Source organism: Hippoglossus hippoglossus, chromosome 16 (assembly GCF_009819705.1).
Source record: "Hippoglossus hippoglossus isolate fHipHip1 chromosome 16, fHipHip1.pri, whole genome shotgun sequence".
NCBI classification, from domain to species: domain Eukaryota; kingdom Metazoa; phylum Chordata; class Actinopteri; order Pleuronectiformes; family Pleuronectidae; genus Hippoglossus; species Hippoglossus hippoglossus.
Genome location: NC_047166.1, coordinates 9,656,926 through 9,684,807, shown reverse-complemented (window position 1 = coordinate 9,684,807; position 27,882 = coordinate 9,656,926). Strand labels below are relative to the sequence as shown.

The 27,882-nt window shown below is 42.5% G+C and overlaps 3 protein-coding genes and 1 long non-coding RNA gene across 8 annotated transcripts; 2 read left to right on the top strand and 2 right to left on the bottom strand.

Annotated features, from left to right (window-relative positions):
- The first annotated feature begins 140 nt into the window (after positions 1-140).
- On the top strand, positions 141-5,497 carry foxj2 (forkhead box J2). Of its 2 annotated transcripts, none has more exons than XM_034610905.1 (10): positions 141-282; positions 585-933; positions 1,069-1,143; positions 1,245-1,343; positions 1,703-1,861; positions 1,961-2,420; positions 2,514-2,654; positions 2,749-2,850; positions 3,368-3,709; positions 4,967-5,497. In XM_034610905.1, exons 2-10 carry the CDS (start codon positions 604-606, stop codon positions 5,077-5,079), a joined length of 1,821 nt encoding a protein of 606 aa, XP_034466796.1. In that variant the 5' UTR covers positions 141-282; positions 585-603; the 3' UTR covers positions 5,080-5,497. The 2 variants fall into 2 exon arrangements, with proteins under 2 accessions (XP_034466796.1, XP_034466795.1); XM_034610904.1 differs by having other exon boundaries at positions 2,725-2,850.
- Positions 188-23,630, bottom strand: LOC117776715. The gene is made up of 3 exons (XR_004616484.1): positions 23,620-23,630; positions 19,299-19,303; positions 188-320 (listed from the first exon to the last, which is right to left on the bottom strand). It is a non-coding gene; the product is annotated as an uncharacterized LOC117776715 (long non-coding RNA).
- Positions 5,514-16,933, bottom strand: epn1 (epsin 1). 4 transcript variants are annotated; one of them, XM_034610901.1, is made up of 13 exons: positions 16,842-16,933; positions 13,978-14,137; positions 13,773-13,874; positions 13,296-13,454; positions 12,389-12,517; positions 11,916-12,036; positions 11,637-11,794; positions 11,418-11,489; positions 10,132-10,215; positions 9,657-9,954; positions 8,858-9,022; positions 8,369-8,611; positions 6,421-7,462 (listed from the first exon to the last, which is right to left on the bottom strand). In XM_034610901.1, the coding sequence occupies exons 3-13, from the start codon at positions 13,839-13,841 to the stop codon at positions 6,996-6,998; spliced, it is 1,965 nt and encodes a 654-aa protein (XP_034466792.1). In that variant the 5' UTR covers positions 13,842-13,874; positions 13,978-14,137; positions 16,842-16,933; the 3' UTR covers positions 6,421-6,995. The 4 variants fall into 4 exon arrangements, with proteins under 4 accessions (XP_034466794.1, XP_034466792.1, XP_034466793.1 ...); XM_034610900.1 differs by having other exon boundaries at positions 6,996-7,462; positions 16,590-16,852; XM_034610903.1 differs by lacking the exon at positions 11,418-11,489 and having other exon boundaries at positions 5,514-7,462; positions 16,842-16,918.
- Positions 20,998-26,542, top strand: sbk3 (SH3 domain binding kinase family, member 3). Its single transcript, XM_034610906.1, has 4 exons — positions 20,998-21,432; positions 23,430-23,577; positions 23,992-24,194; positions 25,369-26,542. The coding sequence occupies exons 1-4, from the start codon at positions 21,427-21,429 to the stop codon at positions 26,149-26,151; spliced, it is 1,140 nt and encodes a 379-aa protein (XP_034466797.1). The 5' UTR covers positions 20,998-21,426; the 3' UTR covers positions 26,152-26,542.
- Positions 26,543-27,882: the final 1,340 nt, after the last annotated feature.

Sequence of the window (27,882 nt, the reverse complement as noted above, 5' to 3'; positions counted from 1 at the left end):
GAGGAGGGGCGAGTTATGTCATTCTGGTAAAGTCAGAGGGAGGGGGGGGAAAGGGAGGGAGAGAAAAAGGAAGCTCTCGGATAAGTTTCTCTGTGTATTCCTTCAAAGATACACAAACTTCAACCAGCCGAAGGTATGAATTGAGGCCTTGTGGGGATCAGCGTGATGAAGACAGAGATCTGAAGAGCACGACGGGAACCAGTTTGTCTGCAGTTGTGCACAGCTGATGACATCAAATATTAACTCTTTGTAAGGCCTTGGGCCTCGAGTGCCTACAGAGAGGTAAGCAAGTCATTCCTCTTCCTCAGAAACTGGAGAATCTAGGTGGAATTGGGGCAAACATGTGTAGACACATTCGTGCAATGTTATCGGTTGTGAATAGTGAGATAACAGAGCAGAACTATGTGTCCTGTGTGTGAGCTGCTTGGTTTGTAGCTGACACTGACTGGAAGTACAGGAACAGAGCGGTTGACAGTGTTACATTACACGCAGAGGATCCACTACAGCATTTCTGTTTCCTTCATGAGTTCCCAAGATAAACACAAAGTCATTTTGATCCAGTACGTCCTCTTCTGATCCCTCAGACCCTGGACACAAGACACAATGTCCTCTGATCTGGACTCAAGTCTCACTAGCATTGACTGGCTGCCTCAGCTGGGAGTCAGCAGCCTGCGTTCGGGGAAAGAGAGAGGAAGCGGAGGAGGAGGAGAGAGGGACAAGAAGAAAGACAGAGGGAGGGAGAGGGGGGATTTCCTACCCTCTGTGCAGGACCCTTCCCCTTCTAACTGTAAAGGGAAACCCCCTCACAGCTACGCTACTCTCATCGCCATGGCAATCGCAGCTGCACCTGAGAGGAAGCTGAGTTTGAATGACATCTACACCTGGATCAGTGACACTTTCCCTTACTACAGCCGAGCAGGCCGTGGATGGAAGGTAATCTTTACAGTACAGCAACATATTGTTAGTAACTCAAAAAGAAGCATATTTAAAGTTTGGTTACACGTTTAAAAAATGGTTTGTATCAGCAGCTAATGCAGGAGTGACTTATGTTACTTACTTTGTTAACAGAACTCCATCCGCCACAATCTGTCTCTGAATAAATGCTTCAGGAAAGTTCCTCGGCCACAGAACGACCCTGGAAAGGTGAATTACCCTTCATGTACTGATGAGAGCATGTATATTTATTGGTATGTGAGATGAAGATTACTTAAAAGAGTGTAAAGCTACTTGTACTGTGTTCGTAGGGTTCCTACTGGACGATGGACGGACCAGGGGATTCAGAGGGGAATCAAATGCGGGCACCTAAGCGTCCATATCCAGAGGAGGAAGAGGAGCGGCAGGATGTACGTAGTCAACACTGACTCACCTGTTTACCATCAAATCATTGTCAAATTGACAAACAGCAATTAAGTGTCAAGAAATTACACCTTGGACAGCGTCATCTTAACTCGCTGTCGAAGGTTCTCATAGGAACTACTTTCTGTGAAAGAAATGGTCTCTATGAAAACAGCTGACCATATGTTCTTCGTCTGGACAGCAGTCGGGTGGAGGCAGATGTCCCAAACCTCTCTGGACAGAATTTAGTGCACATGTTTTTATCTTCTTATTTGAGTGAACAGGCACTTAGTGAGTTAAGTAAACTTTTCAATGAGTTGTATATTGCTACTTTAACTTAGCATATTCATTCTCTTACGTCTTATAGGTTCCTGAAGTACGAGGGACACAAACGGACAGAGGTCCCTCCCCACATCAACCCCGACCGACCTCCCTCTCCAACCACCAGCTTCTAAACACGGAGCCACTGGGAGCCATGGAGCAGCAGTCACCCCGGTCGGCCTCCCTCTCTCCTCCCCCACGCAAGGTGGAACCACTCCCCTAATTTTTTTCCACCACCGACTTCACTAAATGTTTTTGAAATAATCCTCATATCCAAGTGTCATCTTATGTTTTGTCTTCACAGCAACCGTCACCTTACATGCCGAGCCCCATCTGTAGTCCCCCTGTAGCTAGTCCATCTGCGGCCCCCATGTCCTCTATGACTTCTTTTCCACCTCCCTATCCACCTGGCCCCATCGCCTGTGCTCCACCTCCATCTGCTGCCAACATGTCTTCATCTTCTCCAGCTGCTTCCTCCTTCTCTGTGGCCGCTCTGTCCTTTCCTGCTAATCCAGGACCTGTATCTGTTTCCACTTTCTCCTACGCTCCTAACGTGGCCCCTGGGCCTGTTTGCACCGTGTCTGCTCCCTCTCACTCTTCAGCATCTGCTGTCCCTTCGTCTGCTGCCGCTCCTGCTGTTGTCTCATTCAACTCCTCCACTGACCCCCCGCTGCGTTTCACCTTTGACGAGCTGAATTTACCAGACCTGTACGCATCCTTCAAGTCTCTGGTCCGGACGATGCGTGAGAGGGGAGGCTCTCAGTGTGAGTATGACCTGTGTGTTGTGGTGTATAAATGACACATTGCACACTTACAAACAGTCCTGATGAATAACTCATATTTCCTTTTCTCTCCAGCGGATGTTGCTCCTCTGACTTTCCCAAACAATGACACTACCCCCCTCCACACTCCAACTCTGCTGCCAATGTCTCCTCACCCTGCACCACCTCCCCCAGCTGCTCCAGCTGTTCCACTTGCACACCCTCCGTCACAATACAGTGAGTCTCATCAATGCTTGAATTGTGTTAAATCTATAACATGCACACATATTTTCATTGCTTTTTAAAGTTACCCTCCTGTCTTCCGCCACAGCGGTGCCACCTGATTGGTTCAGCAGCCCAGATTCTCTGAAGGAGAGCTTCCGCATCGCCAGCAATCTGGACTGGGCGAACATCGACCTGTCTGGTCACCCAGGTCTGTGCTGTTTGTTGGTTTGAGTTTTATCTGTTATAGAAATCGGACGTTAGATCGCCTCTCAGATGCTAACTCTCTCTGGTCGACCTTTTATTGGGTTTGATCTCGACAGATAAAAAACAAGATAGTTAAAATGTTAGAAAACATTTTATATTACTATTGCCTTAGTAATAGCTCCAAAAACATGGTCAACCCATTTTTCAAGATACCTTTGCAAATAATATGACTAAAGAGACAATCTGAAGATTGACGTCAGAAAACTGAGTCATGCATATTTCAAAAATGAATCTTTGAGTCATCTCTGCATCCTGCTATTCATTATTTTGGTGAACTGACCCTTTTAAATGTTTATCTTTCACAACTAACAAATCTTAGCCAGACTGGAACAATAAATATGATGATTACTTAGACCTTTGCAAAATAATTTTGAGTAAAGTATGATCTCTTTTCTTTAACAAAGGGTTTTTGTTCTCTTGATGATTTGTCTGTTAACATTTCCCTCATGTTCTGTCCCCAGACCTGCTGGAGAGCATGCGGCAGGCGGAGCTGTGCGACTGGGCCCTGGACCCGACGCTCTTCACCTCCCTCTGTGACTCTCTGAACCGCTTCTTCACTCAGAAAGGCATGATCACCTCTGGGAATAACTCCCCACTGGCCCTCGGTGCACCTCACCCCTTGCAAGCCTCACCCTTCACCTCCAATCAGCCTCCAACCCTCGCCAGCCTCACCCACCCATCACCCCTCCCGTACGCTCACCCAGTTCCCACTGGCCTCGGAGGTCAGCTGCCCAGGAGGCCTCTGCACATGCAGGGACCAGGGCTTCAAAGGCCACAGCTGACGCAGCCGGCAACCTCAACTGGTAAGAGCTGGAAATCGTTTGCATCATTTTTTACTTTCTTGGGAACTTGATCCAGCAGAACCTGAATTACACAACTCCTAAATACTCACCTGCTCATGTTTACTCTTACATCAAGAGTTAGTAGTGACTGTAATCTGTCCTCCTGTCTGATGAGATCATCCAACTTTTAAATGGATGAGACATAAACTGAAGAACTCTTTTGGTGTAGAAATGCAACATTTTACTCAACATAGGTTTGGGGTTTTGAGCATTTTAGTATCGTCTTTCCAATTTGACAAACAGGTTTTACCTCCATTTCAGAGGCAGATTCAGTACAAAATATTTAACTTGGTTCTGCATAAAATAGGCTTTAATTAAGATAATATGGGACTTTTAGAATGATACTCAGTAGAGCACAAGCCTCTGTTAACATCCAACAGTCCCCTCATGAAACCACATTTAAATTCACTGGATCTGCAATTTAATTTGGATCTGCACCAAATTTCATACAAAATATCAGTCCCTTAAACATGCCAGATTTTTTTTCCAGGAAAATTGTGAAAATTGAAAGTAAAAAAAAAATCCATGCCTAAGTTTACTGGATTTTGTTCCTGGCTCAGTTCTCATCCTTCCACGGAAATCAGCTCAGTATATTTTGCGTAATGCTGCTGAAAAACAGACAAAGCAACACACATTTAAAAACAGAACTTCATTGTTGGAACAAACAGGTTATTATTTGAGTTCAACCCATATATCAACCGATATGAGCCTTTCACAGACAAGTAGGTATCTGCCATTGTGTCAGTATGCACCCATATGACAACTTTAATCTTACAGAATGAACAATGCAGAAAAGATGTGCATTTAAATTCAAAAAATCTTAATTCAGGTTCATATGGTTGGTTGTTTTTGTGTTTTTTTTATTTATAGTTACTTATGTTAAGGTTTATGCTTAAACTGTAAAAACATCAAGCCTCCATTACATTTCTTTGTCATACGGGTTTGATAACGACATCATAGGACTTTTTGCCATATTCCAAAGAAAGAATATTGGTCTAAATATTGGTTCTGAAAATATTTTATTCTCTTCTTCCCAAAGTTATTTGGTCGGCTCTAGTTATCACAGTAACCAAAGACTCTTAATGTACATCTGGACATGTGATTGTGAGATACGCATGAGAAAATGGGACCCTAACCTTTAAGTTGCTGTCGACCACAATGGTCTCACTGTTGTAAACTGTCTCACTTCCTCTAACCTCTCTCGTGTTTCGGTTTCAGCTGGGATGCAGCCTCACTCTGCGACTCCCCGGCAGCGTCCCCCGTTAAAGAATCTGCACAGCAACAGTGAGGAGATCCAGGATGACTTTGACTGGGATTCTCTGCTCGGTTGACCATCACCGTCAGTGAGCGCAGAAACGAGTCGAACACAACTCTACAAAGAGACGTGACTCTTTACAGCCATGTACACTAAACTCTAAGCAGAGGCTGCCTCACTGGTTTTACATCTTGAAGCTTCTCTGAGAGCAAGTTTGGGATCATGATGTGTCACTTAAGACTGAATGCTGTATTTCAAGTTTAAGATTGTTGTTAAGTTTTTTCACCTGTATTCAAATTAATATGCTGTATTAAGTTCTGCTCGGTTTATCTTCTGCAGGTAATTATCAGGGTGTTCTTTTCTAATGGACTGTACTTTTATAAACATGTTCACCAAAGAAAATAAAGTGTAAACGTATCCTTGTCACCTTACTGTACACTGCAGCAGTAAAAAAAATCATGTGTATATATGTTATTTACAGAGCAAACATGAAACAAGCCAAAAAACGTCCTGTGTTTTTATTTTATTTCATAAATTTCTTTTTTCCATTTACTTTTCAAATGTGAATGTTCACAGTCAACACCACACAAAATTCAACCTTACCCGATAAAAGATATTTTCTTGTTGATATAAAATAACAATAAATTCATCTAACTAAATTAAAATAACAGCATGGAGCATGTCGTCAAGTCCCTGTTTCTTCTTCTTTCATCGAAATAATTGTCTTTTTCTTTTTTCTTGAGAAGCATCAGTAGCTCTCCCTCCCCCCCCAAGGAACGAGGGATGAAACAAGGGCAGCAGTGATCGGACACCTGAGCACCAGGGATCCCATTTGAAATGTGATTGGGAGAAAAATAATAATAAACCAAATGTTTTTGATTAACAGAGGGAAATAATGTTAAGTGTTGGCAGAGAAATATTTGACCCTTATAATACCTCATTTGAAATCCCAACATTATATAGTTTTAATACAAGTGACAATTTTTAAAAATAAAACAGATGTGAATTTCATTCTTTCTGAGTCACTGAAATAAGATCAGACAGAAAAAAAATAGAGACAGATATTGATACATATACACAGAAACAGGCATCTGCACTATTGCACACTCGCGCACACACACACACGTGAGCCTTCATGTCGTCACACACACACACACACACACACACACATTCAACAAACTTTTTTCTCATCAGATCACAGACGTCAGAGCTCTCTTTAGTTTTCAACAATAATCGGCAAGAAAAAAAGAAAATAAGCATTTGATTTAAATGGCATCGTGTTTGATTTTCCTTGTTTATTTGTTCCCAAAATTGGAAAAAAATAAATTACATTTAACATTAAATTAAAAGTGAAATAGTTGAAAATATTTGACCACATTGTGCCTGAAATGTTAATGCAGTATTTTCAGTCCGTATCTCAGTCTGGGGTTCATTAAAAATCATCCCTCATGCACTCGCTCCACCTCAGTGATTCAGTGTTTGTTTTTCATTGTAGAGGGAGAAAAGAGGAGGAGGCAGGTACAAGAGTTTCTCTGTTCAGTTTGTTAGTGGCTATGTCCCCTCTCCCTCCGTCTCTCTCTCAGTGCAGTAATATTAGAAAAGAGTGACACTACTGAAAAAGCCTCCTGCTTTCACAGACTTACCTTCATCTTAAGACAGGACCGAAAACAAAATTAAACAACATGAAGAACGATACAGAACAGAAAAGGATTAAAACAAAAATAAATATATCTCTATTTCCCGCCCCAAAATAACCCAAAAATGAAATGAAAGTAACTTAATGTGGAAAATTATGCTGAAATGAAATAATGCTTTTGAAGGAAAAGAAACTGAAATTTGATTTTTTGTTTTTTTTCTTTCTTTTCTTGAAATATAGAGATGTAGACATTTTTCTTTTTGGACACAAATTGTGTTGAAGGGGGATGAATGATGGGGGCAGCAGGTACGACAGAGGAGGTTGAAACAGGTGAGCGAAGGAGTGGTGACACTTCCTCAAAGAAGAAAAGGGTTGGTGCTTGCTCCCGTCGTTCCTCCGCCTCCCACTGATCCTCCTGCCCCCATCAACCCTCCCGTTCCAGAGGGCCCACCCAAAATCAGCTGAGGAGGTCCTGCACCTCCGTGCCCCAACAGAGCCGAGCCAGGGGGGCCCATAGGGGAGAGACTGCTGTAGGGCATGCCCATGGGACTGGCCTGCATCATGCCCAGGCCCATTCCTGGAGCCCCCATTCCCACACTCATTGGCCCCATGCCCATTCCGGGTTGCACCATGCCCAGCATGGGGTTGGGAGGCACAGGACTGGTGCGGAGGCCACTCAGGCCAAGTGATGAGGGCTGAGGTGAGATGGAGGACATGGACAGGGCCACACCAAACGGATTGGAGCAGGCAGGTATTGGAGAGACCCCCCGACTGGAGATGGTGCTGCCTGGAGTTACGGCCATGCCAGGAGCAGGAGATGAGCCTGAGGGTCAGAGGTGATGGTTAGACAGCACAGGAAAAGGTCAGACCACTCTTATTTTCACATCTCATAGTTTTGTAGGGTCAAACTCTGCAAAGTTACTCCTATTCTAAATTCAACCTTATTTATAGTTTGAGCAAACAGTTGCTGTTATGTCATTAGGGGGGTGCGACTTGTTTCTGTTCACTCTGATACTCTCAGCTCCGCTTTATGAACTTCATACAAGTCATGGGAAAGTCCCCGAGCCAAAACCAGCTGACCACACTGTCAGGAGCCCGGCAGGAGAGATAGAGACGCTTCGTGGTGAGTTAGGATTTCATAAGTGAACTGTGAACAAAACTATTTTTCAATTTTGCACATCCATAAACGGTATAGCCATATATATTCTGGGTATTTACCTCGTCTCATTTAATTCTATGACAGCCTCAGTGTTTCCACTGCACATAACGACACAGTGGGTTTAAAAGGCATTTCTTATCATCTCTTTTATGGTCGCACTCACATGGCCTAAGGAGCCAAATCCTTCCAGGTCCCCACAGCACTTCCAACACTATTGCTGCATAAATGATGTTGCTTTTGATTTGTGTTCGGACCAACAAAGTTGTTTTTCCAGCCAAACTTTCTACTTTCCCGAGTTAATGAGAGTGCATTATGGTTCCAGACATTTAATTGAATCCTTTTGGACAGCATTTTATGCTAATGGTCTTTTTCTGCCAGCTGCCTTTCATTGAATTTAATTATGAATATGAACAACTTGATGATGGCATCTTAACCTGTATAATTAATGTGGCTCTCCAGAGTCTATCTAATCAGGCAAAACACTTTCCAGATATGATGACAGCCTCATCTTTCAGTCTGCAAATGTTGCTCCTCTTCTTACATTCAGTTAATGCAATAGCTATAACTAACCTATGTTCTGGAGGAAAGGATTGTGCGCTGATGAGGAAGAGATAGAGGGAGGTGGCGGCTGTTTGGGTTTGGGTTTAGATGACAACAGAGAATCGAGATCCACCAGCGCTGCATTGGGGCCGAGGAAGGACTCTGGCGTTTTACGAACAGGAAGGGATGAACCGAGAGATGACAGGTCGAAGGGCACCGGTGAACCTGTGCTGTCGCAGCCTGTTGCAGAGGAGCCTCGTCGCTCTGGGTCTCCTGAGGGGGGGGGGGGAATGAAGGAGGAACAGAAGGAACAAGTCAGGCACTGAAAGGAACATTTGAACTAATAAACCACAACATAAAAACAGCATTACAACATATACTAGAGGAAGATGAAATGTGGGACGAGACAACTGTTCTGTGAGCATACACTTGACAAGTGTGTAGTTTTATGTGTCATCTATGAAAATGTAGCAGTACCTTGGTGTTTGTGAGTCCATGGAGCTTTAAGTGTGAATGTACCTGTGCCATTAGTTTGTTTGGCGTTGCCACTCCAGATGTCGGAGTTGACAAGGTCAGAGACAGGGAGAGGCCCCTCGCTTGCCCAGGGGTCTACTGGCCCCCCTGAGGAGGAAGTGCTGGGAGGCACAGGGGGGCCCCAGGGGTCGGCACTTGGGGGAGTCACAGCTACAGGGGAGGGGAGGAGACGCAGTGGAGGGGAGGGTTAACACAACACATTACAGGCACAATCCACAACAAGGAAGGAGCAGGAAGCTGGGCTGGGTTCCAACAGTGATGGTTCTCTCCTTAACCTCTGATACCACTGACTGGACTAATGTGGACAGATGAAGGTAGATTTCAAATGTCTGTCCACCATGTTAGTTTATAATATTTATTTTATAAGAAGTTCAGTGGAGGCAAAGGAGAGATAATAAAGAGCTACCCCATTCATTAAAAGGGCACAAAAGGGCAAGAGAAGAGAGATCTCTGGTTGAGACACAGCCACAGTCAGTCCTGAGTAGAAACAAGAGGATAAAATCCCTGGTTTAGACACAGAGGGAGAATGGATTTAACATGCTCGCTTTCCTCATAACAAACTGAAAGCATGTGAGTGGATGAGAAGATATGACACCATGGTGGCGTGACAGGAAATGTCACAGGGATGTTATGTATGAAGGAAATGGAACGGTGGAGTACAGAGGAGTAAAAATCCAGGTTTTCACGTCCTCTATCATCCACCCAGCAGGACACGATTCTTATCAGATAATCATACGAACATTTCCACAAACCTTACAGGCTACAGAGGCAATACGTGACATACCTGAGCTTCCCCAGGGGTCCACGTTGTTAACTCTGTTGGATGTCTCTCCCCAGGGGTCTGTAGGAGGGGCTATGGATGGTGGGGGTCCCTCACCCCATGGGTCAGAACTTGTAGGAGATGAGGGTGATGCTACTCCCCATGGATCTGCGGCCGCTGCACCCCACGCGCCTGAGGCAGCAAGGGCAGGAACTGTGGGTGGAGGCGAGGGGCCTGCAGAGCCAACAGTGGCAACAGCAGCAGCAGCACCAGCACCAGCGGCCCCCCAGGGGTCCACGGCACTCAGCTCCATCAGAGCACCCTGAACCAGAGTATATATATTAAAGATTAGAACAGGCAGCTGACTTAAAAAAAAAAGGTTTGCTTTTATTTCATCTTGCCATTCTGTACAAACTGTAGGAACATTATTGTTCCACCTTCATGCCACCAGCAGGGGTGGACACACAGCCGGATCAACAAAATTACATTTTCCTCGTACCTCCTCTGGCTGCCCTTTCTCCCTCCTGCTCTCTTCGAGGGCCATCTGCAGTCTCAGGTCATCACCTCGGCGCAGTCGCTCCTCCTGCCAATAACACACACGGATGTCAGCACCATGAGACACACAACCTTAGAAAGCACACAGCAGGTGCAAATTTAAGATCAATCAAAAATGATTATTTGCAATCAACAGATAATTAACAAAACTCGACCGAGATCAATTCAAAAGAGTGCTTGTATTTGTTTTTGCTGTGTTATATAAAGCATAGGCAAATTCAGAGCTGGTCTCACAAGGTTACCTATGAAATATTAAAGAGCTCCAAAGCATAAACGAAAAGACTGAAGTTCATATAAAGTCTTTTTAGCTACGTGTAGTTGTCTAGTTGAGTTATCATCTATTCCATCAGCAGCATGGCAAATAAAAAGGTCCAATGGACCAGATTTCATATTATCAATATTAATCAAAACCCCACAATGTGATAAGCTCTGATACAGATGTTTCATTAACTCGGGAAATGCCAATATAATGCCATCTGACGCCTGCCTCATTACAAGGAAGACTGACTACCAAAGAGTAACAGACTGATTTTACTGTGAGGAAACACTTTTCTCTCCAAAAGAACCGAAACGCCGTACGTTTGATTCCTCTCAACTAACAATAACAGCAGCATTAACCTGTAAAGACCCATATGTTATGGACTAGTCGACAGGTGCGGTAGGTGCAGTAGGTGCAGGCAGGTAACCACTTGCAAACAATAGGCACTCAGTAAACACAGCAACAAAGAGAGAGGTGTAGCATGGAAGGTAAAGTGTGCATTTCATATCAAGACTACAGATGAATGCATGCTATCATAGAGGGTGACAGGGAGGAAAGGATCATCAGTGTTTATAAACCACCCAATGTTTAATTTAGTCAATTATGATAAATATATGCCAATGCCATGCAAATTCAACCAGTAGAGGAAATCAATTTTTTAGGTGCGCACATCTATGAATTTTAAATTAATCTTGACGAGGATTTGAAAAGCACCTACTATTCACACATTGTATTAAAACAAGCAAAAATAAAAGAATGTGAGATTGTTGCAAACTAAATTATCTCAACAATTCAGTGTAACTGCAAACTGATGCACATTTATATCTTGAGGAAAATGACACATGACAAATACAAGGATAAATTAATATTCTTGATTGATCAGTAATTGATGTGTGTTTGAGAAATTGATAGAAACGCCGACGGTTGCTGACTGGCTGAGCAGTCAGCTGGGCACACTCTGCGCCCCTGACCTTTTGCTGAATCTCTTTGCTGAGTGTGAGTGCATAGCGTATCTCTGCGTCCTCCAGACGGTCCGTGTTAGGCTGGGGGAGTTCAGGGGGTTACATGGTGAGAGCAAGTCCAGGTTATTGTAGTTGTATAGTGAATAATATCAGTAATATCCCTCTGTGTGCATAGCTGCTGCAACAGATCATAGCTTTGTGTACCTCCAATAGGCTGCTCTGACTCACCTGCTCTGCCTCTTCTTTACTCATCGCCAAAGCCAGCTGGAGCTGCAGGTCTTCCTCTCCAGTGCTCTGTGGCCACGCCTGCTCAGGATCTGCCCCTCCAGAGTGGGAACCCACTGACAAACTGCCCCCCAGGCTAGGTGCTGAGGGAGCTGAGGAGGCTAGAGGAGAAATACATATGCATTAACACAAAGCTTGTCATAAGTTATCAACTTATGACACTGAACTGAAGGCCCTGCAGTAATACTGCAACTCTGAGAACTGTGTTTAAACACATCTCACCACTGGAGGTTTGTGCCATCTTCTCTTTGGTTTTGAGGGCGTGGATCCTCTCCTCTCTTAGTCGCTCCTCGTCTTTCAACAGTGTCACCAGCTGTTTGGCTTTCTCTCGCACATTAACCCCCTGGCAAAACACAGGTATGCAAACGATAACATGGTACCAATTACCATTGCTGATGTGAAATATTACAGAGACACGTAATATTAAAAACTACTGCCGTTAGTTACACTGAACATGTTACTGGTAGTGTAGTAACCTTGTTAACTTGCCACGGTTTCAGTTATCAACAACCCATAAAAACTTTTATACCTCTGTATGTTTGCACAAGAGGTCAGAAACTCATTGTGAAATGTCCTTGAATAAACCACAAGCGCTGTGTTTGACATAGCATGCCTGCATTCCACAAAGGTGGACCTTACTCACTAATCACTTCCAGTGTCTGTATGGCTTTGTGGGCATGGGCGTGATTGTGTACCTGGTCTTTGCCGTCTCTGTCTATGAACTGGAAGTCCTTGAGGGTCTGGACTGCGTATATGTTCTCTCGGCACTGTTGGGCAACACGTTCTGAACCAGTCTTGATCAGGTACTCCATAAGAGTCATAGCCTGGTGAAAATACAAATCACAACCACTGAGCCACTGTACAAATGCTCTGTATATAGAGGAAGTAGAAATGCAAATATTAAAGCTGTTAAAATGTCACATTATTAGAGTCCACATCCATTCACAGCAGACAGCTGGTGTAGGACTTGGAGTCACAAAATAACTCAAATGTAAAAACTCAAAAAGGCTAACAACTACAAAATCATTACAATTACAAAGTAAAATATATAATCCATACATTTAATAAGACAGCAATATGTGGGCTGTGTCTGAAACCACTCTCTTGCTTACTCATTGACTTCTATAAAAACATACGCAATAGTTTTCTCGGTTGAGAGCAGTTAATAGATTTTCTCAACACTTCTGAATCATTTTCATCCTGCGTCATCACAGTGTTGCAACAACTTTATTTATTGCATCCATAGGAACGGATTGTAGAGTAATAACATTGTAAGAACGTAAAGTAAAAGCCATAGACATGCAGTGGTAGGTAACTAGGAAACCCCTTCCTCATTCCATCACAGTCATTTTTATGTTGTATAAATTTCGTAATAACAATTTGGACACAAATAATATGACAGTTAAAACATTGTATACTGTTTAGTAATTAGAGAATGAATTTAGACACATTTTGGTGTCATCATTACACCACATAAAAGTGCTAACACAATACTGCAATGTTGATACTCTACTACTGAGGATGTAATGCAATATTAGTACAACATATTGATTATGTATAAAGAATATGTAGGGTGAGATATTGTCACAACAGTTTTTTTACCTTGTACACGTGTCTCCAGTTCTTTCCGTGGTCATTGAGGCGCTTCCACACCATGCTCATGATTTCAGAGAAGGCCACAACATTGTACGTCAGATCAGCAATCTCTGACATCAAAGAGCTGCTGGGGCCCCATGGGTCATTGGACGTCGCCTCTCTAACCTGGACAATAACGCAGCGGGGGACAAACTTCGATTATCTTCCACCAAACCTCTGTGATAATGCGCCACACTGTTCTAAGGAGCAATGCAAACTCAATCACGACACAAGCTTGAGAGAGCCAAAATAATGACTGGATAATCTGATTAAATTTGCTCATGCTGCATGGAAGAAGGGGGAAGAGTGAGGAGGTCGCTTCGAAGAAATATTAAATTATCAGCAGCTACATAATTTCATTCATGTTGCAGAAATACATGGGCTTCTATCAAGTCGTGAAAAATATGAGCCATGCGGGTGTAAAAGAGAGAGAAGCCACTCAACCTTGATTTCAGCCTCTGAATAGTTGTGGACGATGTTCTTTACTTGTCGCCGTAGCGATGAGGTCGACATGGCAACAGTATGACCGCCGAGTTCTGCTGCAATCTGAACAGCAGAGTGAGAAGAAGCGTTGTAAAGTACAAGGAGTACAATACAAAGAGTGACAAGCATTGTATGTGACTGCAGGTATCAGCAGAGGAATTCACACCTGTTACACGAGAACGATCCAGAATAAGGGTCTCTCCTCTTGGCGTCTCTTTCGTTCCGGTCTTACGCACCACTCATTCACGGAGTGATTTGTCTCAGTTTGTCTGGTTCTTCCCGTGGCAACATTGGATCTCAGAACTACCGGCGTAAGGAGATGAAAACTATGGAGCAAGATTGAGATTAACATTAAAAAAATGTTTTCATTGTAGCTAGATAACAATAAACAGTCAAGCTGAAGTTAATGCTCGGAATAAATCCAAAGTAACCATAATAAAATAAGGACAAGGGAGATATTCAGCTACAGAAATCACATGGTTAGTTGCTGATACACACATGGTTGAGAGTTACAACATATTATACGCTTTATCTTACTTATCAGAGCCACGGCTCATCCACCCAGAAAGTATTGGCCTTTTAATGCAATTACATGTAAAGAATCAGGTAGTGTGAACAGACTATTCCGGAACCAATAGGAGCCAGGAAAAAAACTTGTGTTGTTCCTCATTCTTATAATTTCACAAACCTGAATTTGAGCAGTGGGCGTTTAGCTGAACTAAAAACACTTCATCTTTCCATCAGATATGAACAGTGATACGAAACAAAAAAGTTTTTCTAAACAAAACCTAAGGTTTCAATTTTGCTGCCTCCTACATAGTAACATATATCCATTATAACAAATAGTAATATTTGTTATATTCATACTACCAGGCTGCAAAATCTGGTAGCCTCAGAGAGATTGAGAATTTATCAAGAGAGGACAACTATGAGTACTGTATTACCAACTGTGAGGGTACACAGACTGACAAAAAGTACACACATAGACACATTACTACAGTATAACATGGGCATCTGTCTACAGCACGAATTTACTCCTGTCAGTTATTAACAATAGTTTACATGTAAAGTCTGTATGTTATCAGCAAAAGTAGATTATTGACAAGAGGGTAAGAAATCTTTTCTGGTAAAATAATAACAATAACAATAATAATGATTTGTGTAATGCCACACTGGAATCATGATGAGGATTTCACATGAACTCATCCTGTCTACTGTTTGTGGTGTAAAGGCATGTGGAGAATGATTTTGTGGCAGAGAACTCGATCCCTCTGTTTTGTATTGGATTGTGAACACAGCAGTGTGAAATATAGTTGCTAACCAGATTCAACCTCTCACTGCATCAATCGGCATTTTTTAACCAAATGTTTAAACCTTAGGCAGCAAGAAAGAGAAAAGAGGAGGTTGTTGGAAGGTTTAAGAGAGGGAATTTAACATAAACTCAGAACATAATGTTTTGCCACTCCTCTAAACGCCATCTTTCAAAAAACAAATGGACAAAGTGGCAGTTTCTTTGCTACAGATGATGATGAAACCATCTCAACGGCTCAAAATGAAACTATTAAAAATAGATCTGCAGATAAACTCATCCATTAATTGAGTCGTTGTTGCAGTTTTATATATATATGTGTACATTCTTGTTTTTTTGGGGCAACTCAGAATCAAACAAATGTAAATATTAACACAGACTGTGTATTTCATATATAATGTATTCAAGGGGATATAACTACTTATTCGGGTTTTATAGATAAGGTGACAAATTAAAAAACATGGTTACCATTAAGGAGGACACAGCTGCCTTTTAAAAAGGGATTTCAATTAGTCTGACACAATTAGCTGGCATAGATTTGCAGGCCAGATAAATATGAGAACATGTTGCATAAGGGAACATAAGGCAACCATTGCAAAAGTCATCCCAGGGAAGCTCTGTACCAAAGTTCAGACACTCCAACTAATCTTTGATCAAGGGGACAGAACATGCTGTTTATATCTCAGGCTCCTCGGTTACTCATATCTCCGCCATATGACAACACGAGGAGAAATCAAGTGTCAACAGAGGAAAGGACACATTCACTTTATCTCCTTCAACGTTTCATCACATAGATCAGCACACAGCCAGCCAGGGTTGAGCTCAATGACCTGTTGTGGCAAATGATTAATGGTCAGTAAATCCCAGATACACCTACGCTAATACACCCAGCCTCTGTTTGTTAGCCTCCCAACTAGATAAGGAGTTGGTGTTGAAGCCATCCTAACCTATTCTTCCTTTCACTTGCATGCAGTTGACGCTGCACAGCCAAATGAGGAGGGTACCACCACCCCCCCCCCAGTCAGCCTGCTCACAGACAACACAACTGCAGCTCTCCCTGTCACACCTCCCTGGTTAGCCAGCTGATCCTGGTGCTAGTTGTGCTAACCACCCTGCAACTGCTAAGTGGCCCCAACAAAGTGAGTTAACAGGTTATTCAACAGTGTTCACGGGAGCACACCTGGGTCAGGAAGTTCACGTACAAAACACCTGCTCGGGGGGATTAAGGAAAGCTTGTTAGCCAACTAACGTTAGCTGTCATTTCAGGCTGTTAGCCCCCATTAGCACTTAGCAAGCGACTCTGCCCATTCTAACCTGAGCTAACAGTTGGCTAGCACTTTGCCACCGGAGTCTGGGCAAAGTTTTCACAGGGGTGCGGAGGAGTGTGGCTGTGTGCGACTGATCGGACAGAGGGAAGTCCCGGGGACAGCTGTGAATCCCCCCGGACTGGAGACAGAGGTGGAGGTTACCTGCCAGCGTGACTGATGGAAGGAATCACTTGCTGCTGCTGCTGCTAGTGGAGATTAGCCAGCTAGCAGTTAGCCAGCTAGCTGCTGCCAGTTCGCAGCTGGGAAACAGGTCAGCGACAGTGAACGAGCTTCGCCGAGGACGCGTCCTGCTCCGGGTCAGTGCGGAACACACGCGCTCCGACGACAGGCCAAAATGTCAAAAAACTGTGGACAACACACCGCGATAAACATCCAAATAAAGTGTGTACTGACCCTGCTGTAGCTTGACTGTACGAGGAGATGGCCGAATTTCCGCTTCCGTTCTCGGCTTCAGGAAAGACCGCACCCCCTGTAGCTTTGTTTCTCTGGGCTGGTTGTAGACACTCATGAATAATTCATTCCGATTTTTAACCGCCAGAAATAAAGCTCTGGATAAAAAAAGTCAGGACTAAATTATTACGATTGTTATTATAAATATAAAATACAAATATATCACATTTTTCAGCTTTTATTTTTTATTTATTTACTTTTAATCTAGCTCTGATATTAACGACTTTTATACTAATTTCTTATTTTTGTATTCTTCCTTTAATGCTGTGTAACCTTTGATTCCTTTGTAAACCTCCCATTCTTCAACATGTTACAATTTACAACATGCAAAGCACCTAATAATCATAATAATAATAATAATAATAATAATAATAACAATAATAATCATATTCTTATTATGATTATCATGATTATTATGATTATTATTATACTGTCATATAGGAGGAAAGAATCACATCCCAATTCAAGCTCACAAGAACATGTTAATTAATGGGTTATACGATTGTCAGTGGTAAAATATTTACCTTGTTTACACATTGTACAGAGTAGTGCATGGTTCATGTGAGTGACTTCATCGTCTATTGCAGAGAAACCACTGAGAAGAGGATGATGATGGACAATGTTCAATTGTCAAATAAAATAGCACATTCCCAAAAAGATGGATTCATTTGGAATAATTGTCATCATAATTGGTTTTGGTCACATTATGTTGAGACCCACAAGCAATATGTTTTCCACTTTTAAGTTAAAGCCAACAGAACCTTAATGAAAGTGAGAAATCACATCCTAAACCTCACTGATAAATCTAATGTGTCACACTATGGTTTTTTCCTTTGTGATGCTGTAGCCCACACTGTCCACAGAGAGGCGTCCTTGAAGTATCTTCAGCATGAAGAGAAGCCAGAGGAGCTCTGCTCACAGTGGCCTGTCTGTGGAACCATAAATAAAACACAGTGAGCCCTTTAGATCAGAACAACACAGTAACAGCTGGCATGCATGTGTGTTACACGCTCCCCTTTTATCCTGCTGCTCTTTATCCTTTTATCTTCGCCTTCTCTCCTGGGAGCTGCAGCACTGAAGAAAGTATTGCAGCATGACTCAAGCAAACTATATAACTGTAATGGGCTGTTGCACTGCTTTGGAAACACTAATCTCATGCAGATAAAAAGGAAAACAAGGCGATCATAACGAGCATAAAAGCTATTTTGGCAGGTGTTGTTGCATTGTTGTCTCACAGAAACTTCACACAGCATCTCTTCTATGTCCCCCACTCCTAATCTGTCAGAGAGGTTAGTCTGAGACAGCATGACCGTGTTTGATGTTTGTGTCCCAATTTTCTTCTATGTAGAGGAATGATTATTTTTTTAGATATATGATAATACTACTATTACTACTATTACCACTACTACTACAATTTGTATTATTAATAATAATAACAATAATAATAACAATCATCATCATCATCATAATAACAATAGTCAGTCACAGGATACACAGGAAAACAGTTAAGAAGTAAATGCAATAAGAAGCAATAATGAGCAGTAAATGCAAATAAAAGGAATAGGAACAAAGAAAAAGAGGATATAACAAAAAGTAAACCAATACAAATAAAAACAATAAAAGCTATAAAACCTAGAAAGATTCAAAGAATAAAATAAAATGCATTATATTGCAGTCCCTGAGAAATAGAGATTGTAGGTTGAAGTCGTGGTCGTTCTTCACACTGAATCCTAGACTCTACGTTGAAGCTGTTGTGAAATGATTAAGCAGCGTGTGAATATTCTCAGTCATCCAGGTCATGGTTACCCAAGAATAGTTGGAATAATGGCAAGTGGACTCAGTTGTGGATACTTGAGGACGTTTAACCTTTCATCCGCGAGATGATCAACAACCGAGTCCAGTTACCCTTGATTCAACATACATGAAAATCTCAAAAATATCAGCTCGACATATCTCACACTGTGAGACTATTTTCATTGAATCATTCATACAGCTCGTACCAGGAAACTGAAACTTTATGTGACCTGTGCAACCTCAGCACTAATACATTTAACTAATGACAAACACATGAATCTCTATGTGTCTGTTTTTAAGAGAGAGAAGAAAGTAGTCTTGTCGTCCTCTCCCAGTTAATATTGTGTCAGTTTAAAAAATACAGCTGAAGAGAGATAGAACGAGGAAACCATCTGTTGTGTTAGCTGAGACGATTTCCTTTTTATAGAAGAGAGAACCACTCAAAAATATAGAAGAGTAACAAATTAGCAAAAACATACATCTTGCAACTGTCAGCAAAGATGTCCTGCTTAGAATGTGTAAGTACATCAGCATCAAGTTTGACGTGTGCATAGTGTGTACATTTGTACATGTGTACTTCCTATGTGCAGTATTTGTGAATGAAACTGACTCTGTTTTGGCATCGACTCGCAGAAAGCGATGAAAGTTGTGTTTTGGTGGTGGAGTGGTTGTCACAGCAGGGGCCACAGGACCCTATGGTGCAAGCACAAACATGGAAATACATATCGGTCATTGAAAGCCGCAGCACAGCCCTGGCGGTAACCTAAGAGGCGAGTGGCCGTTGTGATAGCAGCCAGTGTTTGTGTTACATAACGCACAGCCATCAAAACGGTCGCAATAATAGTCCTGTAGTATGTAGTACCAAGGGAAATCTATCTGAGTGGAGAGAAAGAGGAGGAGAGTGTCAAAGCTGTGGGAGGTGGAAAAGTGGCCTGACCCGCAGCTGGTGATAAGTAGCAAACAGAGCTGGCATGTAGACAGCAAAGCACAGAATAAAGCTGTTTGTGAGGCCGGGTTTCAGCTGTTAGCCATGTCCCTGTGCGGTGAGAGGCAATAATATGCACATGGAAAGAGATACAGGGTGATTTCATGAACTAGAGAAAGCAAGAGTAAGATGAGCAGGAAGATAAAAAGGAGACGAAAACCTTCAATGTTCTTCAATGCAGAATCAAGAGACTTAAAAGTGTCATCAGGAAGAAATGGGTTTTAAAAACAGTATTTCCAGTGATGGAGGAAGTACTCACATTTTTTAAATAAGTAAACGTATAAATGAATAGACAAAAAGTACCAAAGTAAAAGTACCACATTAACTTTTCTCCTGGAATAAAAGATAGTACTTGATTTTAAATGAACTTAACGTATAACATTTAGTTGTAGAGTGTAGTCTATCACCAAATGCGACAGTCTACTACATTATCACGACTGAGTCTCTGCAACCTTTTCTGAATCCATTTCAGATGTTTCTCCACCAGAGATGCTGCTGCTGCAGGAGACGGGTTCTAATGTACCTGCTCTGATCTGATCTGTGGATCAATCCCCCTCTAATTACTGATTCATTTTGAAACAATAACAAACAATATGAGCATGTAACACAATGCATCGATTGTAAAATGTAATGGACGAGAAAGCTCAGATATTTGTTGATATATGTAGTGGCTTAAAAGTGAAAAGTACCTGGACATAAATCTACTTAAGTACAGATAGATGACAAATGCAAAGTACAGTGACAAATTAAATGTACTTTGTTATATTCAACCCCTGTGAGTGTCAAACCGTATCATTGTGTCCCCTGCACATTTAGACAAGAATGAAGGACACACAGGAAAAACAAGACAGAGTGATGCTGGATAATATAACGTTTCATGTGGCTCACGTCCCTGTAATCCCAGCAAGATTCAGGGATCACAGATACAGCTTGGGGGGGCCTACTCCAATCATTCCTGCATACCTGTTGATCAGATAAGGAATCCCTCACTGTGGGGACATTTCACTGACTCAGACAGAGGGGTTGAGGGTGAGAAAAGAGAGAGAGAGAGAAAGAAATGGAAAGAGAAGAGGGAGGAGGAGAGGTGTGCGTGGGGGGTGTACTTGGGCACAAAGTGAGTGACAGCTGAGGAGAGAGGGGGAGGCAGACGAGTGACGGGTTAATGTGGTCAGGCTTTCTGACAGACTGGGAACTGTGGGATGGCCAGAGAGGGGAGAGAGGGGAGAGAGGGGAGAGAGGGGGAGGAGATGGAGCACACAGGGAGTGGATGGGGGTGAGGCTGCGGTGGTGGTGTGGAGGGGGTGGTCCGTGGGGGTGAAATACCTTGTAGCTGGTTCACGCGTATTTGCCAGCATAGCAGGCAGGCGAGAGGCTGTAAGAGGGAGTTGGCACAAGAGTAGGAAAAGAGAGAGAGAGGGAGAGAGGGAGAGAGGGAGAGAGGGAAAGAGGGAGGGAGAGTTGAGTGTGTGTCTCTTGGGGAGAAGCACACAGTCAATATCCAGGTCTGCAGCAAACATTAATGACCCTCCTCTATAAAGCTGCACTGGTGCTGCACGGACCCTCGGAGCAAAGGCAACAAAACATCAACAGGGTTTCTCCTTTATCTTTGAACTGAGGGACACACAGTAGAGCTCCAGCACAAAACGGCCACTAGTGACACTGACAGCAGCTTTTCTAGGAGTTAAAGTTTCCTTATATGCTGAAAAGAGTCAAGACAAAGTGACCAGAGATCAACCAGCTGACCAGAAAATGACAGTGAGTATTGTGCAAATCTTTACATGCACATGCTGCATGACAAGTCATATTCAAAATGTTCTAAAAGTGTCACATTCTGCTGCAGAAAACCAACACAACAAAAGCAACTGATCCAAAACACGCAAATGCAACAATCACTTAGTAAATACAAATGCTTGTGGGTTTCATATCTACTATTACCATAGTGTTTTTGCAGCTGTATGAAGTGATGACAAGCAGGTATGGCAAATATTCATTCATGGGTTTTTACTGCATTTCCCTGAGAGTGTCGAGGTTCGACAGACAACGCGTTGAGAGGATTATCAGCTTGTAAACTTCTAGCACTTCTACCAGACTTCAAATTTGTTAACGAAGTTAGCTGCTTCTTGAAATCTCACATCGCTCCAGCTTCGCGCCAAGGGCCAATTGGGTTTAATTAATAATCATCTCATTTGGCAAGCACATGACAAATATCAGGATGCTCCGCGTGCAGCAAATGTTTTAGGTGCGCGTGTGATGATTTATGAGTTAGAGCAACTAAATCAAACCTTAACTGTGACCTATATCAAATCTCCAGCTGCGGGAAATGTGCAGAATGTCATAAATTATATTTATATGGAATGAATGGCAGCTGGAGAATGTAGTGATATGATAACCACAAGCCATGAAACTACTCTGTGGGTCAGATTTAAATGCAGCATTTTAACTCTGTGCTTTGAGCTAAAACACACAACATATCTCTATTCCATAGTTTATATCTAGTTTCTGTTCTAGTGTATCATTATAAGATAAGATAAGATAAGATAAGATAAAACTTTACTGATCCACACACCAGGGAAATTCGGTTGTTTCAGCAACAGGCAGGTCAGAATGAGGTGAAAATAAAATAAAAGAGGCAATAGAATAAAAGATAAAAAATGCAGAGTATGTACATTATATGCACTTTTCACTGTAGTGGTTTGTATGAAATGTTATAAAGTAAATTATTAATAATGTATCAGACTTTTATCAATGTGCGTAAGTTAATTCATTTCATTTCATGTCTTCAGTTTTAGTTTCACTTCATCTGCAGATTGTAAAATTACCCTTTTGCAGATAGAGAAAGAACTGGGGCGTATTGTTGCACCTGCAGCATCACTTTATTCACCATGGATGTTGAAGGAGCTGTGTTTAAAATAGGCATCAGTCAAACGGTGCACGAAAGAAATGATTTAAAGTAACTTCTACGCCATAGGAACAAATGTTGATGACCATAGTCGCGTTTATCATCCATAATTTGATTAGTGGAATGATAAGAGGTGTCACAATTGTTTGCAAGAGCGTAACAGAGGTAATCTAATTAAGCTCAGTTATGCAACCGTGTAAGGTCAAAAGTAAAAATATATCATCCTCCTGCAAATTGCTTTAGGTTTTGCGTAAAGCCGCGTGTCGTAACTGTTTACACCCTTCTTAATTTGCCGGGGCATGTGGAGGGGGGGATATACTTCAAAGCGAGTCTTCATGGATGTGATTTCACAAAACAGAGATTGACGGTGAAGAATGAATGACAGCACCAAATGTTCTCATCACACATCATGTTGACATCTGAGGTTTGTCCTGTCCACAGGAAAAAGGTCAGGTGATAGCGTCACCCAGGATGTTCCACGAATTTCTGCTAAATGCAGGTTGAGATAGATTATTTCATTCTATGTTAGCACAAATTATTTAGCTTTCAGAAGACAATGAAATCCCACAGAGCCTCAAGAGAGTTTGTTGCACATCACTATTCCAACTAATGAGACATAAGAGATATTTTGCTGAAAGGTTCTCATTAGGCAATGAGCCATGGTGCAGGTTCAGATAACACATCAGTAAGTGGAGCCTTGGATTCAGATTCATTCTGTGAAGGTATCGATCATAACATCATCACATGTCGCTCGAGCTGTGGATCTTCTTTCTCTTGACGCCACTCAACCAATCATCTTGGGTAGACACTGAATATGAATGTGTGTGTGTGTGTGTGTGTGTTTGCTCCTCAGAGTGCAGCAGCTCAGGAACTTGATGAACTTTGCTTCCTGTCGGCGCAGTCCATTGCCAGTCTGAAAGTATCAGAACACTACAAGGTGGTCAAGCTCCTGGGAGAGGGATCCTATGGAAAGGTCATTTTGGCGGTACACAAAAAGAGAGGTCAGTGCAAGAGTCAAGGTCAAAGGTCGTGACAGGTTAAACTCTTTCTACGTCTCGAGCCTGTGAGCATGTTGAGAGATTTCCTTTCAAACCTCCTGATGATAATTCCTTGATTACGACCCCTCAACTCACACGGCCTTAATAAGTGAAATTTCAAACTCTTAACCTTTTACACTCCTGTGGCTGTAATGAAGGGCTTTAGTACATTCTCCGGGATAGAGTTTCTGCGACTGGGGTATAGCTGTGAAACAGTCTTTCCCAAAGGGGAAGTTATATTTGTTCACAGTGTCAATGATGGACAACACTCGCATTCCTCTAGCGATGACAGCTTTTCTTTTTCTTTCCTTTTCGTTGACTGAAGCGTATTCGATATTCTTTCACTCACCACATCTTGTTCTTCTTCACTCCTCTCAGGAACTCCTATGGCTCTGAAGTTCTTCCCTCGTCAGTCCACCACCCTCTACTCTTTCCTGCGTGAATACAACCTCTCGCTCTCTTACTGCACCCATCCTTCTCTGACCCGGGCTCTTGGGATCTTCTTCTCCACGCCGACCTACTACGTGTTTGCTCAGCAAGCCGGACTGTACGGTGACCTCTACAGTGTGATCGTGTCAGAGGTCAGTTAAGCCGCTGGTTTGTGGCGTGAAATGAGTTGTTGACTCCCTGCATGACGAGGTCATAGAGGATATTTCCTCGAGTTTCAGCGAACAAAAGTTTGAATAATGTTACAACGTAGGTTGGGTCGCAGCACTGTCTCCTAGAAGTTCACATTTAGATCCTAATGCACAACGGCAGATATGTTTGTAAGGAAATGTGCTGCCAGTCACATTTTATGTTTCAGCAAAATGTTCAATGAGAACTTAAATCATTTATTTTTCCAACGATACCCTCAAAAAAATGATTAAGCCAAAAACTGTGACTTTATTTCAATGACATATATTTTTACATAGATTGAATGTTATTTATTAAATCAAATAACTTGACATATAACTTATACATAAATATATACATAAACATGATAGAAAACACTTCATTAATGTAACCATTTACATTGAAGTAATGTCATAAAGTTACATGCAAATTTCATGTGTAATTTAAATACATGAAGTCAAGTGTACTTTCAGAGACAACATCCTCCTGTGGCCTCTAAAGCATGTGAAATCTTTTCAAGTGTTACATCACAGCACTGAAATTTTGTAAAGTCCTGCTGTTTTTTGGAGGAAGGAGTTGTTTACGTAATCATCCTTTAACCAAAACCACAAATAGTCCCTAACTTTGACCCTATGTACTTTTAAAAACATAACGATTCCTTCTCTGAAATGTTCCCTTTGAAAATAAAAAGGCCGCTAAAGACATAAGTAACATAGACGTCCAGGTTGTAGATTGACAGACCAAATATGGAGCCGCGACCGTCTGAGGCTTCGTCTTCAGTGTGGCTTTCATCGGCAGAATGTTCGTGGAAACTGTAACTGCTGATCCAGTCGTTTTGAGCTTTCGTTTCCGTCAGCAAAAAACCTGAGACGTGCTTGATAACAGTTTCCAACTCAGCCCTCTTCTGCGTTTGTGTCCCTGCCAGTAACATAATAGAGCAGTGATAAGAGTAAGGCCACCCTGGTCTCACTGAATGAAGAGGGAGCATGGGAAATAAGCATCACCAACAAGTGTGGTGACGCACAGTTGATTTGTCTTTGTGCCAACGATGAAGTGTGCAAACCAGACTCCACCAAGTTGTACTAAGTGATGAAAAGCACGTTTTCGGTTCTTGGCTGATCCAGACTGTCTCTGTTCTAGCTCGGAGTGGATGAAGAGTGTGTCCAGAGGGTGATGGCCCAGCTGAGCGGTGCTGTTACACACCTCCACTCCCTGGGCTTCGTCCACCGGGACATCAAACCCGAGAACATCTTTCTGTGTGACAGTTCCTGTCGCTGGGTCAAACTGGGCGACTTCGGCCTGGCCCGGGCCATCGGGACCACAGTTCGAGCTGTCTGGTACGACTCGCCCTTCTGCACTCCTGAGGTGGAGCAAGGTAAGGAGGCCGAGAAGGAGATGGAGAGGCGGCTGAGCGAAGGGACTGAGGACGAGATGGAGGACATTTGGGTAACAGTGGAGCCCTGCATCGACAGCTGGGCCCTCGGCATCCTAGTCTACTGCCTCTTAACCGGCTGCTTCCCCTGGGAGGAGAGCACGCACGATGACCGTGGCTACCGCAGGTACAAGGAGTGGTTTGTCCGTGAGGCGGAAAATGAGGCGGTCAGAGACGTTGAGTGGAGGGGCGAGGAGGAAAAAGACAGTTACATCATCATGGAGAAAAACCAAAGAGACAACCCTCCTCCGTCACAGTTTGGGGGCCTCAGTCCACTTGTGATGACTCTTTTCAAGGAGCTGCTCCACCCCGAGCCCAAACAGCGCGGCAGCCCGGAGGAGATCCTGAGCTACCTGGGAGGGCCGTGGCTGAAAGAGACAGAGAGGGCGGAGAGGACGAAAGCAGAGGAGGCAGAGAAGGAGGCCAGAAGAATCCAAGAGGCAGGTGGAGTGGAGGAAGAACTGCTGAGGGAGGGAAAAGGGGAGAGATAAACTTTATAAAGACAAATGTATAATGGATGTAACTTTTCTTACAATGAGTATTTCTGTGTGTAAATATACATTTTACTCCAGTCGAATTTGTACATGATAAGGTTCGGTATTTTTCATATTTTTATAAATATCTTTGTTTAAGTTACAACTTTGTTTGTTGTATATATTCCAGTGTCTCTCTGTGTGTGTGTGTGTGTGTGTGTGTGTGTGTGTGTGTGTGTGTGAGTGTGTGTGTGTGTGTGTGTGTGTGTGTGTGTGTGTGTGTGTCTGTATTAATGTGTGTCTTAATGAGTCTATAAATCATAGAAGAAACTCTGAGATGTATTATATTATCTATAGAATATGTTTTGGTATTGTTGATCTGAATAAAGTGAAACTTACATTAACTTAACATTAGCTTCTTGTGACATTTACACATTTACCAATTAGTGAATAAGTTAAGGAGGTTTTATTCATTGAACACAAAACTACAAAGTTGTTTCATTCCACACAAATGAGTGCAAAATGTACGACAATGTGAAGAAATCTGTTTGTTATTACTGATGGAAAACAATAGTAGTACTGATACAGGGATCAGAAGTTACAGTATTTAAATATACCGAAAAATTGAACCTCTAAAGGGATTATATTTAAAGATAAAGTAAAGTAGTGGTTGGAGAGGCCACATCTGAATGAAATACTTTAGGTTAATGTTTATGTCTTTTTATTTAACATTTGTAAAATGGAAGGACACGTGCCGACAAACTTAATCAGTCACATACAAACATTGTTAATTGTAAAAACCATGTGCCTCAATTAAGGATAAACTTATGGGTTCTAAACCAGACACTAGATAATTAAATCAAAAATCAATTACGTATAGATAATAACAACTTATAAAACCTTTAAATAGAGACCTTGGGAAGCTCTAGCTGTGGAAAGAAGGGACATCTCTGACGCGGTGAAGCAACAGGTGCAGCAGAACAGACGAAGCACATCTATAATTGGACTGAACAATACATCCTGTCAGTGATACTGTGCCATCGTGCCCTGCTGACACATCTGCACGATGCAGGGCTCAGGTGTTTTACCTGCAGCTGCAGGAGACGTGATATTCTCCTCTACTTCCTGTGGATGCTTGTGCAGCTCAACAAACTGTATTAAAACACACGACACTGTATTTAAACATGAGTGATTGACGTGTTGACAGTGACACAAACCTCACGTGAAATCTACACTCAGCGCAGTGACCTCAATACGGCTCAGGGCGTCAGTCGTCCTACATCTGTCTCCGAGGACAATACCTGTATGAAAAATCACCTGCGTTCCCATGCGCAGTGTCCCCAGAAGAATGCACTGGTATGACCCAATGGCCACTTCATGCTACGGTAGCATCTGGTTGAGCCCAGTTCCACCATCATAAATTAATGCAAAAAAGGCCTGACACAAAAATGAATCCTCAGATTAACTTTCACAGCATGCACAATGTCTAAGTTTCAATTTGGAGGGGATCCCTGTTGGTAGCGAGCTGCTAATGCTCAGTGTGAGTGTGTGTATATGTCAGTGGGGTCTTTGCTAACCCCTGCTAAGGACCACTCCAGATGGACTTATAAATAGAGCCCAGGTCCATCTATTTGCAAACCACGCACATCATCACCTCTCCGGGACTATCTGCACTCCACAGGCCTCCAAATGCAAAAGTCAGGCTGCCTTGGCGCCTGCCGCAGTCGGATGGAACACTGTGACCCATCT

Excerpts from the sequence above, each read along its gene's own strand:
- foxj2 (XM_034610904.1), top strand. The coding sequence starts at position 604 with ATGTCCTCTGATCTGGACTCAAGTCTCACTAGCATTGACTGGCTGCCT. Across the intron at positions 1,144-1,244 it reads CACAGAACGACCCTGGAAAG|GGTTCCTACTGGACGATGGA; the intron begins GTGAATTACCCT and ends CTGTGTTCGTAG. Across the intron at positions 1,862-1,960 it reads TCTCTCCTCCCCCACGCAAG|CAACCGTCACCTTACATGCC; the intron begins GTGGAACCACTC and ends TTGTCTTCACAG.
- epn1 (XM_034610901.1), bottom strand. The coding sequence starts at position 13,841 with ATGTCGACCTCATCGCTACGGCGACAAGTAAAGAACATCGTCCACAAC. Across the intron at positions 12,518-13,295 it reads ACTGGAGACACGTGTACAAG|GCTATGACTCTTATGGAGTA; the intron begins GTAAAAAAACTG and ends TATTTTCACCAG. Across the intron at positions 11,490-11,636 it reads GTAAAGAAGAGGCAGAGCAG|CCTAACACGGACCGTCTGGA; the intron begins GTGAGTCAGAGC and ends GAACTCCCCCAG.
- sbk3 (XM_034610906.1), top strand. Across the intron at positions 23,578-23,991 it reads GGCGGTACACAAAAAGAGAG|GAACTCCTATGGCTCTGAAG; the intron begins GTCAGTGCAAGA and ends CACTCCTCTCAG. Across the intron at positions 24,195-25,368 it reads ACAGTGTGATCGTGTCAGAG|CTCGGAGTGGATGAAGAGTG; the intron begins GTCAGTTAAGCC and ends TCTCTGTTCTAG.